The sequence below is a fragment of the Taeniopygia guttata genome, chromosome 1 (genome assembly GCF_048771995.1).
Source record: "Taeniopygia guttata chromosome 1, bTaeGut7.mat, whole genome shotgun sequence".
In the NCBI taxonomy this organism is placed as follows: domain Eukaryota; kingdom Metazoa; phylum Chordata; class Aves; order Passeriformes; family Estrildidae; genus Taeniopygia; species Taeniopygia guttata.
Window position 1 is genome coordinate 95,807,201 of NC_133024.1, and position 16,833 is coordinate 95,824,033.

General features: G+C 37.3%; 1 protein-coding gene across 3 annotated transcripts in view; it reads left to right on the forward strand.

The window, feature by feature from the left end:
• Positions 1-16,833, forward strand: part of SHROOM2 (shroom family member 2) — a 116,647-nt gene that overhangs the window by 34,516 nt on the left and 65,298 nt on the right. For all 3 annotated transcript variants that reach the window (XM_072933758.1, XM_030280579.4, XM_030280587.4), the window contains exon 2: positions 11,245-11,396. In XM_072933758.1, coding sequence (XP_072789859.1) covers positions 11,245-11,396 — 152 coding nt within the window. The remainder of the gene's footprint in view (positions 1-11,244; positions 11,397-16,833) is intronic.

The window sequence follows — 16,833 nt, forward strand, 5'->3', positions numbered from 1 at the left end:
CCCCTGCCAACACTGACATCCTAAACCGGTGTGCTCAGACATGAATTTTTCATGAGTGTGGTTGCATGCTGCTGGTATACACACTTCTAAGAAGCAGTCATGTTTGCTGGCATGGGCAGCTGTGGGAGACAAGAAGCTCTGTGTATGATGCTTGTGTGCACACACAGTGGACCCACCACCAATGTCAGAAGATAAAGTATAATTATAAATTTTCTCCTGTGTCGCAAGAATTATAGTACAGGCACTTTTCCCAAAATTCCACTCATGGCTGAGTGAGTGCTGCACAGTGAAGTTGTGGATTGTGCTGCCTGAGCAGAGTGTGTTTTTTAATAAGTGCATCTGCACAGATGACAGATACTTTTGCCAAGCAGAAATACAGATGTTTGTCAAACTGAGTAGTTTTGTCGTAGTTGAATACACATTTTTTAATTGGGAAAAGCAGCTAATTGTGTGAGTAATGTTTAGATATGTCTTCATTTTTTAAAGTGTTTGAAGTACTTTGCCTGCTCCTAGAGCTAAATTAAGCCAGTAACATGTGTAATACAATAAAGCCTTTTGAAAAAAGGCCTGCAAAGTAAAGTCAATTTGGAAAATGTCCATTTAGAGGAGTAAGCATACTCTAACTTCTAAATATAAAAATTCTTGAGCACTACATTACAATTTCCTGTTAAACCCATGCAGTTTTTGAAGCTTCTATTTGTGTAAATTTACAATCTATGATGATTTTAGTGCATTAATGGATAATTCACAGCACAATCCTGTAATTTCTTAAGAAAAAATAACCTTTGTCCTTGACCCAGTATAATTATTTTAATTTGTTAATTATCTCTCATTAATCCTAGGAATAATTAAGCCTCTGACATTGAGAAAAGGTGGCAGGATACTCTCAGAGATGCCAGAAATGGTTGCATGTCTAATTCCTATGGTAAATTTTTCATGAGGAAGGAATTTCTTCTAATGTTCTGTGATGATATACAGTAATGAGGTTTTAAGGAATGGTCTGTATAATAAACTACACAAAATGAAGGATTTGAAATTATGGACATCTAGGCTTGTTTAGAAAAAAGAAATTTCTTTTAAAGAAAATTTTGGGTTTGCCAAGGGAGGGGGTTTTGTTAGCCTTTTTTTTGTTGTTGGCTTTGCTTAGTTGATTTTGGTTTTTTGTTAGATCTGAAATATATGGTAACAGAGTACTGATGGCTAGGGGGCAAAGGGGAGGGATGCCATAATGAGATTGGTGCCTGGGGTGTAAATTGGTACAGATTAAATCCTCTCCACAGAACTGAATTTTACTTTTTTTCAAGCTCTTGACTCAGAACAGACTTAAGATATTGGTGCTTAACTCTGACTACGTGAATGTTTCATGCCCTGCTCAGTCAAGTATATGCCTTAGGAAGACAGATGAGTACTATTCCATCTTGTCAATAAACTGCATAAAACCCTGGTGGTTTTTTTTATTGATATGCTCTTTTTATTACTGGAGCATCATGAGAGATTTGCGTTGATTGCATGAGCAGTCTGTCTCCAGAGAAGCAGCTGCTGTCTGACCATACCAGGCAGCTCAGATGCTGCAAGGTGGCAAAAGTGGACCTCAGCAAGTAGAAACTGCCATAGAGTCCTTTGCAGCTTGCTTTGTGAACTGTGTTTGGTAATTTTAGGAGCAATTACATTGCAATTCCTGCCCTAGAAAAGTATATTTAATGCTGTATTTAGTGTTTGCTTCTTCATCTTTTCATGTTTGACTTCTGGGTCAAAGTGGAGTGAGGGAAGCTCTCTTCCTTTCCTAAGACAGTAATAAACAAGAACAGAAGACAAACTAAGGGCAAGGTTACCCAGACCTCTTTTGTTTCTATAATAGGCCTTTTTTTTCTTGAGGGTCATCCCACTTGCTTCCGAGTTTTTACTGCTCTAAGAATGAAGAATTGAAATGGTGTGCAGAGTGCACAGCAGAAACATGGCTTTCACACACTGGGAGTAGATATCTGCATCTATTCAGTTTGAAGTACTACATACTTAGAGTAAATGGGTTTGTGTAAATTAAACAAAGATTAATCAAGACAGCTTCAGGTTATGTTGACTTTTAGCACTGGGGTGGGGGAGGAAGGGATAAATGTGTCTTCTTCTTTGAACTTGGCTTTAAATATTTGGATTATTGAGGAAGATGGTGGCAAGGGACGGCTTCAGTCTGTAATTTGGATACTCTGTGAATGTGCATGTCAGTTGTCAATTGCAAATTGAGTTCGAAAGTTAATGTAAAGAACAAAATCTGTTGTTAAAGTTTAAAGCACTCAAATTTTAGTAGGAGCCTGACCCTTATTTTGAAGTCTTTTGTTTGTTTTCTTTGCAGAGGAGTTGAGGGAATCAACAACATACTTGAAAATTCAGCACCTTACTGAGCCTCCTTTTCTTTAAAGTGGAATAATTTTCAAAACAGAGAAATCTTACTGAAGAAATTACTGTCAGTTATTATAAGAGCAGGTCATTCTCATTGTTTGCTAGATTTTTGTTTTGATGTATAGTGTTATGTTCTGTTCACTACATAGTGGGTTCTTAAATACTTCTACAGTAACTATTACAAGTAACTTTTACTTTTGGGATAAAATCACATTTTCAGGCATGTGATCAGAAGAATTATTGGGAATTGTTATACTTGCTAACTGACTCAGAAGTGAGCATATGTGCCATGACAAAAATGGAGGATTGCAAACAGCAGCTGTGATTAAAACCAAATAGTGGTATGAGTTAGTAAAGATAAGAATTCTGTTAAAAATGGGCTGTTCAAGGGAAAGTATTTAAACTGGAAACCTAACACTCTGTAAAATTCCTGTGGGTTTTGGCAGACCCATCATAGTGCTTTTTGAAACTAACATACAGTGAAGCAGTTTTTATTCTGTTGCTGGGTCTTAATCAGTGCTACCTGTGTCTAAAATGGTACTAAAAGTGTAGCTTTTTCTTTTTTTTTTTTTTTTTAAGCCACAGCAATCTGTAGACATAGGCATAGAATGCAAGTTAAATTTTTGTAAAACGTCACATTTAGACTGATAGACTGAATTAAATAGTTTAAATTTATTTTTGGCAAGTATACTGTTGCCATTCACTAGGTCTTTCGATGTCTGTCTCTCAGACCCGTTGAAGTCCTTCACAAACAAACTGCAAGTTGATGAAACTGGTCTTTTCCTTTTTTAATTAACGCACAGTCCTATCTACACAATCATACAGACACATTCAGGGTTTTTTTAAATTTGATTTGTCAGTAACTCCTACCCTTTCCCTAATTATGCAGTGCTTTTGTAGGCTGTTGGATTGCATTTGGTCTGTTTTTGTCAAGGGCACATTGGCAAAGGATGACATTATTTTCCTGGGATGGACAGGAAGGCATAAAGATAAACCAGTGTTGTTGAAAGCATATGATAGTTGCAAGGTAAAAATCTTTGAACCTTATGATCAGAAAGATTACTTTGTCAGGTCATATTTTTCCTCTTGGAAGTCTGTTCCTGTTATCACATTGAACAGATAAAATGCAAGTTGCTTCTAGGCATAACCTCTTTGTAAACCATTCTTATCGTTGTTCGTAATAGCTGAAAGCAAAAAAATGTAGGCCTATAAAAATGCTTAATGTTAACTGCACAGATTGCATACATAAACAGCCTATATATATCGTCATCCATAAGTAAACTTGGGCAAATAAATATGGATAATCCAACCCTATCAAACTTATCTGCTAGGAGGTTTTTAGAATAAATAAATTACATATAGAGAAAACAGTTCTCTTTTGTCCAGCTGGCTGTTTCTTTCCATAGCACAGTTATTCACTCCATACTTATACAGATTATTCTGTCATTTGGAAGGGGAAAAAAAGCAAAATATATTTAAAAACAGTGTAAAGCATCTGTGACTACAGATGGGTCTCTCTCGGCTGGATGCTATTAGCTTCTGTTAAATGCAAAATCAAACTCATAGCTAGAAGTAAATGGGAAACATTTCTTAGTAATTTTTTAATAAGTTGTGTACAGATTGTCTGAATGAATGCTGTACCAAACAGCAGTAGGAAGGTGTTTAGATGTTGATGTGCTACAAAAAAAAAAAAAAAAAAAAAAAAAAAAAAAAAAAAAAAAAATTAAGCTATGCTTTGCAAGTGTTACTGGAGTTGTTTAGTTTCAGGATCAACACTACAAACAGGCCATCAGCCCTGCTTCCAGAATCTTCACTCACTTCCATTTTTTCCATTCTTGTTTTGGCCTTATTCTTACTCCAGGTAAGCTGGGTCTGTTTTGGCTTTCCTCTGGCCTGGGTGCAAGTTTAGGGTTGTAGGGACTGAAAGAGCTGGGAAGCTTCCCTGAGGGCTTTGTGCTGCCCCAGAGGAGCTCTTGAATACAAAGATTTCCAAAGACTACAGTGTGCATTTAGTTACTTTGTAGATGTGGAATATATGCAGCCGTGCTGCTCTGGCATATGTGCAAATATTATTTAGAAGCTATAAAATGTAACTAGTAAAGATTAGGTACTAATGGCAAAAAAAACAGCTAAGTACTTGACACTCAGCAGCCCCACTTTTTTTTTTTTTTTTTTTTTTTAAATACATTTGCTCTATGCTTTCCAAACAGCAAGGGTTTCTGGGGGTTTGTGAGTTCTAGGTTTTTGTTGGATTTTTTTATATGATTATTAATTTATTTCTAGTAGAATTGTTCAGCAGTGATGAAAAGTTTCCAACTTCTGTTGCTGAAACAATGGAATCACTTTGAAAAAAATCTTTAAAAATAAACAGCTGTTGTTCAGTTTTTTAAAACCTACAAGTCTACGTGAAGTTTCTCTTCCTGATACTTTTCATCTGGAAATTGTTATCATTAGTTTCCTGGGGGAAGTGTCATTAAATTTTTAACTTCAAGTACTTTTAATTGGTCTACAGTTCATAACAGCCCTGTGATTTAAAGAAACAGATATAATAACAGTAACCTCTTTAGAAATAGTAACTGATGATTTATAATTGGAAATATTTTCTCACAGACTTATGGTAGTAGGTATTGTTTTGAATATAGGTTGAACAAAAAAGTATTTATCAGTTTATGCATGAATTGTTAAAAAGGGAAGTGTTACCATACTTCTTAAACATTTCTGGCATGAGGAACTCTGAAGCTATGTTTCAGCCTGGAGTCAGTTTTTACAGCTGTAATAAATCCCCCACAAAATGGCTTGTTCTAGTGGAAGTGATGGCAGCCCTTTGTCAAAACAGTGGCATGGACACCGTTGTGAAAATTGAATAAATAATTAAAGAACTGTACCGACTTTCAAAATATTATGCTTTTTTTTCAAGCAAAAAACAACTCTGAAAAGAAAAGATTACTGGGTAAATGTGCAAATATTTAAATACACTTAATAACAAGCAATTAGAAAAGGCTGTGATAGACCGTGTCCTGTTACTGGACTCTGCCCTTTAAAAAAATGTTTCCATTTTGATTTTTAGGGATCTTTTTTTGACAGAAGGGACGGCTTCTGCCAGCTCTAGATCTGTACAGCCCAATGGGGGACACCTTGAAAGAGCAGCTGAGCGAGGGGAATTTCTCTCTCTGTTCAGTGGTTTTGTGACAGTGACCATGAACTGTTTCCCTCAGGACTAGCGAAGAAAGAAATTGCTGTTAGGGAAATACATTACCCTGGACTAAGCATTCCTAAAATTTAATGTTGTATGCTGTAATGTTTAAAGATAATTTCGGGAAGAGCAATTACGGACAATGGCAGTGGGGCGTGACTTCTGTGCTAAGTGTGTCACCAAATGCAGACACCCATCGAAGTGCAGCAATTGCCAAGTTAATAATATTGGATAGTATTACACAGACACAGAGTTTGCAAGTTGGTAGCTTATCATTAAGTTGTTTTTTTAAAATACTGGTGGTGTTTAAAGTTCATGTTGAGTAATTAATGCTGATTATTTAACCTGCAGTGTGTGGGAAGAGGTGGTTCAGGGTTACAGGTACCCTCCATTAATGTGAAGGTTTGTGTGGAATTCCTTGCTTTGTTGCAGCCAAGCTGCATTGTTTTGGGCCTTGTTTCCATATATGCTTCTGAGCCTATCTGTGAAATGGGGCTGGAATTTCTTCCCTGCCAGGTGTCCTTCCTTCCATTTCAAAGTCCATGTAGAGTGGGAAGGATGTATAGGAATGTAAAGCCAAATGCATTAGCCTTGCTCAGCTTCTAGTGTATGCATGCTTTTGTGTGATGCTTTGCATATACACATACACCCATTGTCTTTGGACCACTTAGGTCCTGCTGGAGTTTGCACCCCTCTTTTATCCTGCCTCAGTTTAAGCCATGAGTGTTGCTGGTGAATACAGCCTTTGCCACTCAAGAGTGCATTAGCAGAATGTATAGCTGGAATTAGGTCAGATCTGTTATTTTCTGTTCATTCCTTAAAGTTACACAAACGCCAGGCTTGAACTGGAGGTTTTTCTCCTTTAACTCTTTGCAAATCAAAATAATTGACACTTTCCATATTTTATTTGTTCTGAAGATCTTCTACAAAGATTCTTAGGTTTGTGGAAAAACTGTATTAGATACTCATAATACAAACAACCACAGAAACATTTCTTGGCTGTACTAGAAATGAATTATGATTAAATAGTTTATCACAGCTGATAGTAGAATGCTGATAAGTGGTGCTGTTTTTTCCTGTGTTTGTCTGTGAGTTTGGGTTTCCATCCCGTCTCCCACCCTGTCCAAAGAGAGCTTGGACAAGAAACTGTTGGCTTTGTAAACAAAACTAGATCTCTCTTATGACACAGCATTTCCCCAACCTGTCTCCTGCTTGTTTATACAGGTGCCTATAGAGGAATGTGGGTATTTTAAGTAAAGCATTGGACCTGATAAACACAGAAGTGAAGGGGTCACATGCTAGAATAGGTGCTCCCCATCAACACTGCAGGAATTCAAAGCTGGAAAGTCAGGCCATTATTTTTCCCTTTCTGTTTATTACCAACGGCTGGGGGAATACAGACTTGTAAGTATCCTTTGAATATGTTTGTTCATCTAGCTGTTAGACGTTTTCTCCATGTTTCAAAGCTCTATCTTCTTTTTATAAGAAGAATTTCACATACTAGATTTACGTGTGTGTTGTTTTTTCAACTTTTTTTTTTAAATCCTCATATCTACATTTTGAATCAGTGTTTCTTCCTGTTTTGTGGATGTGATATAAGCAAAAATAAATTTGGTAAGATGTGACAATTAATGTAGATACTGTTATGATGGCAAAGTCTGCACTCACAATCCTTCCTGGTGCACAGATCCCTAAGTTTGCTTTTGCTCTTGGCTGTAGGGAGGTCATCAGGGACAGCGGGGTGAGAAATAGAAACTGTCTAAGCAGATGCTTTTGGTCAACAAACATCTTTTTCATCTTCTTTTGGAAACACTTTCTTTGGTAGCATACCAATATCACTGCTAAGGATAGGAAGTCAACATGTTTACACTTGTTAATTTAGCACAGTATGAGGGTATGATTTTTTAGTACATAACAAAAGCATGGTTTGAGGGCATTTCTAGAACCCTTTCGTAACTATATGTTTGTGCTGCCACAGCTTATGCCTGTTCTTTATGAGAAAATAAGGTGTTGTTTGTTTTTCTTCTATGTCTTTTGTTTCTTACTATTGCTATAAAAATGCTAAGGTGTGTGTGCTTATGGGAGTTCAGTTCCTGCTGGGTTGCATCCAGTCGTGTCTGCCAGCTGACAGTGACTGAGGCAGATCTCTTCTTCCTGACTGTTCTTGAAAGACATCTTAAAACCTCCCTCTGCATTTTCAAGGCTTTATTTTCAGCTATTGACCTAGCTGTGACAAATAATGACATTTTTGAGTGTATTTGCTAGTTCTAAAATGTTTATATATTTTGGTTGGTATCTACATTTCTAGTTAAGTCCTGATGAGATGGAAAGTTATTCAGTGGTGAATAAAGACAATAAATGTTAAAACTAATAAAACAGAAGAAACCCTGAAGTAAAAGTTGGAATGGCATTGTCCAGTTTTGCACGAAGAAGGCAGGTTAATATAGCAGTATATTTGAAGGGGCCTTTTCCTGGTGGATATTTTTAGCTGTGTTTCTTTATATATGTGCAAAGCCTAATGTTTTTAGTTGTTATGACTAAAGGAAGGACTTCTAGTGTAACAGAAGAAACTGTATTTTTCCTGTCTAACTTTCCCATTTCCACTTGAAAGTGTATTGTCAAGTAGAATCACATCTGTACAGCCATGTGAGGATGTGAGTATGAAAGGTTTATGTTTCAATTTATTCAGCTTAAAGAGACTTCTACTGTGAATGGACATGTAGTTTTTATTCTCATTATCTGCAGGTGATCTTAAAGCCACTTGAAGTTTTCATGAGGATGGCTTCAGCTTTGTGTTTGGGTTTCGATTTTTTTAATATTTTTGAGGGTTTTCTTATTAATGTTGTTTTGGACAGCCAGAGTCTCTTTGGAAAGCTTGCTTTGTGTGGAATGTGTAGTTTCTCTGATGAAATTAAAACTCAGAGTGGGTAACTGAATACTCCCTGCTGTCAGTGCATTGCCAGCCTGAAGAAAAAACAAATATGCTTACTGAGAACAATGAACATTCCTTCAAATCCTAGGAGACAGATTTTTGCCCCCTACCCTCCCCCCACCTTTTTTTTTTTCTTTTACAGATAAAAAAAAGGTCCTCTCAAAATGTTTTGGGGCCCAGGGGCATCTCAGTCTTGTCATTATGTTTGGGTGCCTTGCTTGGGGCATAAGGGCTGCAAATGGTTTGTCATCTACATTTGGAATTTCAAGTGTCCTCCAAGATACTTTCCCTCTCTGCCCCTGCCATTGGTGTCCCATCCCAACACCCACCCTCTGCCTTGACCTTCCTGCAGCAATTCTAGTGATTTAGATCTGACTTTCCTTAACGTTTTTTGTGCCACTTCCCTAACCTACTTGGGCTTCAGATATGTGTCCCAGGCTGCCTGTTCTCTTGTTCTGCTCTGCCTCACTTCAGTGTCCCTTATATGGCAGATGCTCTACATTTGACATCTCTGAACTGAAATTTTTACTTACATTTAAGCAATTTCCACTGCTACTCCCTTATTTCCAACCTAAATGAAGATTTGCAGTGATAATTTGATATTCTTGTAAATTTCTGATGCTCAGTGGATATGTGAGCAGGTTGGAGGATAGGTTATAACTTGAAAACTAGATGGTATGGGGATGTAGAAACTTGCTCTGTCTTTAATTATCTGGGTTTTTTAAAGATAAGAAGCTCTGTAAATAAAGTTTATTGATTACTATTAATAATGAGTGTTTTAGAATGGGATATAAGACTAAGCATTTTTCATAGTATTCTTTTAGGCTTAGGTTTACAGGCCTGAAGATTTTTAAGAACATCTATAGTGACCTTACATAAAGAGAACTTTTATGTGCCTTCAATGAGATTGAGTGCTCTATGAGATCATCCTAAAGTACTTTCATCTAGAGATATTGCTTTTTTTATTATGTTATTTAATTTATATTTTTGTTGCTGGACTCTTTCTAAAACCTGTACTGGGAGCTTTAGAATTCATGAAGTTACTGTCCTCTGGATTTATCTCATTGCTGACTGACTTTGCTGCCTCAGAAGATGGAAGTTCTTTATGAAACTGTCTGCAGTTGGGGTGATTACAAGGAATTACTCTTTGTAAATTTGCTGGCATTTAATAATGTGGGACTCAGAGATACTGTAGTCAATATAAAATATAATGAAGACATAAATGAAAGTCTTTGAAGATAAAGAATGTGTATGGGAAGATGTGGAATATGGATTATGAGCGAGTGAGGGAGCAATACAATTAAATACATAGCTCATGAAGACAAGAAACTCAGGAGCCAGAGGCTGTGTTGACAGCAAAGGAGATAGGAAGAAACTAGAAAGCCAAGGGATTGAATTGCAAAGTGTTCAATACCTACAGCTATACTTAGAATCATAGACTTTTTTCATTTGGAAAATAGCTTTAGGATCGTAGACTGGTGAACCTAGTTCTGCCCAGTCCACCACTAAACCATGTACCAAAGTGCCCCATCCTTTAGAGGGATGATCCCTGCACATCCAGTGAAGGATAAAGATTTTCCTTAGCCCTCCAATGTTTGCTTATGTATTTCTGAAAAATTTTTCATTGTCTTTTACAGCAGTATTCAGATAAAGATCTAGCTGGGCTTTGGGCCTTCTAATTTTCTCCTTGCATAACCTCATAACATCCTTGTAATCATTGTTTGAAATCAGTTCAATCTGTTGGTACTTGTTAATCTGTTTGATCAAGCTTGAGAGATTTGTTTTAAATTTTGAAAATGGGTAACTTTTAATTTTTTAACTTGGTAGGGGTGGGAATTGCAAAAGCCTGAATCTTGAATTTATCTTGTGTTTTTGCTACATGTTATGAACAGTTGTATAAAATTTTAATACATTCAAGAGATGCCTGTGGCAGCAAAATAATCTTCCAGTGAATTTCCCTTACTGTCTTTTAAAGCCAGAGCTGTTAATTAGCTATATGGATGGTAAATTTTCAGGTATTTTCCTAAATGTTATATTCCTGATGAAAATACCTTAGTTTTCTGGACCAGCTGTTAAGCAGCATTTTGGGATTTCATTCCATGCCAGATCTTTGGAGTTGGCTGTGTGCGAATGTTAGTAACAAAATGGTTAATATTATTGGCTGCCTCCTCTAGAGAATCAGATTTTTAGATGCCTGCCCAAAGCTCTATTTGCAAGTATGATTACACGTGCGGTATTGAGCAGAGGTCAAGATGGCAGATGTTTTTCACATAATCATGGAATGGAACAAGTTGGAAGGGACCACAGTGGATCATCTGGTCCAAACTCCCTGCTCAAGCAGGGTCATCCAAGAACACAGATTTGCATCCAGACAGTTCTTGAAATCTCCAGTGAAGGGAGACTCCACAACCTCTCTGGACAACCTGTTCTATTGCATGCACAGCAAAGAAGTTCTTCCTTATATTCCCAAATTTCCCTCAAGCTTTCTAGCTTTCTCAGGAGATTTCCTCTCTTTTATTTCTTTACTATTCTGATTGTCTCTATATAATTACTGTTTGTTTATAGTGATTTTTAGTGTGCCTTCCTAATTATGTGAAACACTTAATTATTGTATTAATTTTTGTTAAAGCCAGTATTGAAAGCTTATTTGTTTATTTTAAAGGTGGCACTGTGCAACCTATATAATTCTACCATTTGTTACACACTTTTTTTTTTTTTTTCCCAGATAGAAGATGGGAGCAAAGCTGCAGCTGTAGACAAGTTACTGGCTGGGGATGAAATTGTTGGCATCAATGATGTGGGCCTGTCTGGCTTCCGACAAGAAGCAATCTGTCTGGTGAAAGGCTCACACAAGACACTGAAGCTCGTAGTGAAAAGGTAAGCCTGTGTCATTAGCTGGAACACCAAATCCCTTTCATCCCATAAGCTGCTGAGCAACTAAATTTGCCAAGATTTGGTGAGTTAGTAACTTTCATTGAGTGTTATTAATGTGCATATTATGTGGTGTCAACTTGTCCTTAAACACAGACCCTTTATAGAAGAAGATGTGGAGAGAGGCAGCCTATTGATCAGAGCAAAACCCAAGGCATCTCTGAGTGCTGTTGTGGTGTGGTGAGTCAGGACACTGCCTCTGTCCTCCTGAGGTGCAGTGCCCAAAGCACTGCAGGCTGTCAGCCCTGCTTCCCTGCCTTTGGTGTGCAGACACTGGCGATTCTCTTTAGTGCATCTGCCATGCGGGCCAGTTGTGCTGTGAGGAGCGGCTTACATGGGAAGCTTTTGGAAAAGCATTTACCCACTCTGAAAGTATTTGAGGTCTCAAGCATCTCATAGAAAGTATTTGAGGTCTCAAGCATTTCATAAGTGACTTGCATAAAGAATACTTTCAGTTGGTTATTAGTGAAGGGGAAAAGTGAAGCGATTTATCAAAACAGAATGAATGCATTTATGGTATGAAAACTTTATGACATTTTGATTTGTCACTTTAAAGTTCACACAACTTTTGCTAACTTGAGTTAAAAAATAATTTTCATAATTATTTTTGACAGAAGTGAACCAATGTTAAAGTAGGCTAAATCTTGTAATTGCTGAAAAAAGTCCTACCAAGAAATCTGAATGATCTTTGTTGGTAATTTCCTAGTCTGGTGTATCGGAACTTTCTAGTTAATTGCTTTTATCAAATTATACCAGCCAGTCTTTCATGTGGGAATTTGTTGGAATCAAAAAGGAATCTTGATGCAACACCAAAAATGCTAGGAACTTGAACTTGACAGGTATGATCATCCAGTCTATAAATGACTGTTTGAGGCTGTTCAAGTGAGGACAGTCTTTTTTGAAATAGCACTGATAGGTAAGAGCAGTATAACAGTGTGCTTGTCATGCTTTTCACCTTTGGTTTTAGAAAGTATTTTGATAGAAAGAATTATGGGAACCTGGAGCTCTTTCACAGCTGAGAGTTTATATCCTCAACAATAGCTACTTCCAGAAGCTCTCACCAAATTTTTGTAGCATTGGAGCTAATAAATGCAAAATAAAATACACTCACAATTACCATAAATCATGTTGATGTTCAGCAATTCCAACTTGCGCTGGCTATTCCAGTAAAAGCACTTGTTGGCAGAGGTTACATAAGTTATTCTTGTCAGAGAAAGGCAGAACTTCAGGGTTGAGAAGTTTTATAGACACTGAAGAATCTGCCAAGACAGCAAGTCTTAATTATCAAGAAAAGCTTTAGACTGAGTAGAAAGATTCCCTCTCTTGGTGCTTTTCAATTTTATGACAGGAATTTGCTTAGAATGTGTGAATTGTGACCTACCTTTGGAATTGGCAGCAGGTTTGGTGCAGAAATACCCTCATGAGAAGCACAGCTGTGTCATTCTTGTTACTCATACCACATGGCTCTCTACTCCCATCTGAAAGGAGGTTGCAGTGAGGTAGGGGCCATTTTCGTCTACTGTGACAGCAGTGAGAGAGAGGGCAAGAGGAAATGGCCTTAAGATGGGAAGATCAGATTAGATAGTAGAAAACTATTTCACCAATATGGTGGATAGGTATTGGAATAGGTTGCCCAGGGAGGTGGTGGAGTCACCCCCTGGTGTTGGAGGCACCTGGATCTGGTGCTGGGTGTTATGTTTTAGTGGTTAAGGGGTTATCATGGTAGTGCTGCATGGACAGTCGGACTGGATCTTTTAAAGGTCTCTTTATACATTGATGATCCTATGATTCACTTTGTGCATTTGATTTTGGAGAACTTTGCTGCAGCTAATCAAATGCTGATTTGTTGCTGCGGATTTGTGGCCATTCTCTGCAGCAGCAGAGTCCCATTGGTGTACATGCCCTTGAGCACTTTGGTGCAAACCAGATGGATTTTCATCAGTCCTTTATCATCCATCCCCTTTTTCTTCCTTAGCATGTGTGCAATGGTCAACTTTGCTCTTTCTCTTGGAAAGTTGCCTTAGGACATCAGTCCTTTGACGGTCAGAAACCTTTTAACTTCCAGACCCATTTATTCTTGGCCAGCTTGTTCTCATGCACTGTTGTCACTATGCTGAAATAACTTTTCCTGTTGGAAGTTGAAATGATGCAGGTTTTTGTAAAAGTCTTGTTGTATGTTTTCTTTCAGAAGTTATGGTTTGAGCAACAGTATTATTTTTGCTTTGTTTGCCCTAAATCTTAGGCTGAATTTTTATGAGTACTTTAAACAGCCATGTCTTTAAGTAAACCAGTTGTTTAGTCTTTGTGTGATCACTCCTGCAAGTCTGGATTGAATTGGATCAGGGAACTGATCTGACTACAAAATTACTTTAGTAAGTAGGTTTTCAGCTGGGTAGGACCACCACTTTTCAGAGGGAGTCTGCATTTTAATCAATTGCAGCAATCTTCAAATGGCTGTTTTAACATTTTTAGATCACATTTACTGTTACATTTTTAGATCCACACTTACTGTTCCCTGGGGAGACTTGGAATAGTCCTACATTTTCCTTTCATTGTAGAAATAGAAGATGAAGTATTGATCTGCAAGTCAGCTTAGCATCATTTTGTCTGCTTGCTCTGTGTCCTTTGTCTAGCACTGTGATGGCTCTCTGTAGCACTGGTCTAACATTTTATTCTCTGTGGGTGTGAGTGTGATAATGTGAAGCACAAAATAGACAGAAGTTTGAAGTTCAACTCAATCCTGAAGCTTAAGGGAATCTTTGTTTTAATCATGTTGTTCTTGCTATCTGTGAGAGTTAAAGTGCATAGCCAAGATCTAGATTTTATGTGTCATTTGTCTTACCTATTTGTATACTGATCCAAAAGTGAAAAGCAAACTTGTAAAAATCTATTATGTTATGAAAAAATAACTTCTTAACAAAATTATTCTGGAAAGTAGAGAACTTTCCTTGCTATAATATCAGTATAATTAATTGAGGAAAAATCACATTTTATTTGTCACTGCTGAGAAGTGTGTCCCTATTCTTCTCTATCCCTATCCCTATTCTTCTCAAAGCAGTAGAGCCACAGCCTGATCCTATGTTGATCTAACTGTATGTAGGAAACAGTAGGACATGCTATTGTCTGTTTAGAAGTCTGTAAGTACAGGGAAGACCAAGGGAAAATGTTTTAGCAAGAGTAATGTGTTTCATTCACAACAATTACTTTGTGTCCATGACAAAGGTTTCTTAAGGGTCTTATGTTTTCTGCAGTGGTAGCTGGCTTCCAAAATAAAATTACATTTACCTGCTATTTTTAAAGAATATGATTCCCTGATTCAGGGAAAATAACACTGGTTTCTTATAAAGCTGTCTGAAGTGCCAAATACTCAGCATAAATGTGTTGGCTATCAGCATATATACTTTGCTGTATTTTCTGGAAACATTGCATAGTTGTGGTTTAAACCAAATCAGGACTGTGCAACTGGCTCAACAACAAATGTGACATTTAGGTGGCTTACGTATATTGATAGTAGAACAAGTGCAGTGTACTTTTGGTCCTGGATTAAAATAGGACTCAGGAGGCTTCATGTTATTTCCTCAAGGGAATTTGTAGAAACAATACATCTTATTTGTGTGCTAGTTCTTCAATGTAGTACTGAGTAATTCCTTGAGTAGCTTCCTTTCCTAGGAAAATGGAAAGCAAACTGTGTCTAGGACATTTCTTACAGGAATTACATGAGAATTTCATTTGTTTGGAAATGGTGTGCATATCTGCATACAAATGAAATTGGTCTGAGTGTCGATACTGAATGTTGATGGTGAAGAGACTGCCATATTCTATGTACTTTAATTATTTTGCATATATTTGTAACTTAAATTCCTTTCATTACATACCATCTTCACTCTTTTGCTAGACATGCATATATAGACATACATAAGCATATATTACAAATCTATAATAAGAGTATTTTTTCACTATGCATTCATGAGTCATTTTAAACTGTTAAAAATTGGGACATAGGTGAGGCTTTCATGTGTTATGTATTAAAGACAGAGTGAGATTTTCACCTCTGGGAGTCACCCTAAGAAGTTACATGGGTTGTCCTCTTGGCTATTTGAGTCCTCTCTTAGCAGCAGTCAAAATGGGTGGGTGAGGGAAGGAGCAGCCTTTTTTCCACAGGGTCTGCTAGTGATGAGAAGCTGGAATTTGTTTAACTTGGCCAGCTCTGCAGGTACTGCCAGTGCCTGAGAACAAGCTCTAAAGTTCTGGAATTTTTCCACATTGTGTACATATGAGGACTTGTTGGGTTTTTTTCTTTTCTGTAGCATTTTGGTGTTGTGCCTTCATGTTGTTGAAGTGCAAGCTCTTTTTGTAGTGCTGAGGAAGTCCCTTGTTAAAGGAGAGAGAAATAGAGTGGGAGCAAACACACTTTTCATCGGAAGTGTAGTATGAATGCTGACATTACTGTGCAAAATCCTACCAAGGGAAATGACTTTCATGATACTTGTGCTATAAACACCTAGACATGGAAAGCTGGAGTTATCTGTATTTGCATGTCACTTTATAAAGACAGTCAACTCTTAATTAAAGCACAGAAGAAGGAATTTTTAATGACTGTCTTGAGGCTCCAAGATTGTACAGTACTGTTTCAGACACCTGAGGCCTGAGCAGAAATCTATGAATAAAAGTCTTGACAGTCATTTACAAGGTTCAGATGGGAGATCACTGAAATTTGTCACAGTCTGATCAGAAACCTCCTGAACACCACCAGTGACCCTTCTGTAATGGGTTTTGTGTAACTTAGCAAGGAGATGTCATCTTACCTACCTGTGGAGTAGCTAACTCTGTACTTCATGGCTCCTTGTGGCTGCAGAAATACTCTGTGAAACTTGAGAATATCAGTTTGTGAGATGACTTGGAAAATTGAGGAATTTTTTTTTTTTCTGTACAGTTACAAGATACAGATGGAGGACTGTGAATTCTGTCTCTTACCTGTGTTTGACCTTGATACTTCTAGTTTCATAGACACCAAAATGGTATAAGAAACAATCTGCAAAATTACTTGTGTTTTTCTACTTTTAAACATTTAGTATACTATTTTGTCCATGGTTATGGTAACGCATTGCTCAATAAACCAAATGCATTTGTGGAGAACCACTGTTGAGTACAAGTGAAATCTAATTTGTCTTTCAATTAAGATTTCATTTCTTCTGGAACCAGGGTTTGTTATGGCAAAACAAATAGCAGTGATTTCTCTCTTGTTGCCCAGTAGCCATAATTCCTCCTTTTTAAAGACTGACCTTGGCCTTCACTGACCAAGAACGGATTTTTTTTTAAAATTCCTGTATTTTCAACCAGACTTTGGAAACATATAAGAAACTATATTAGGGCTTTCCAGGGC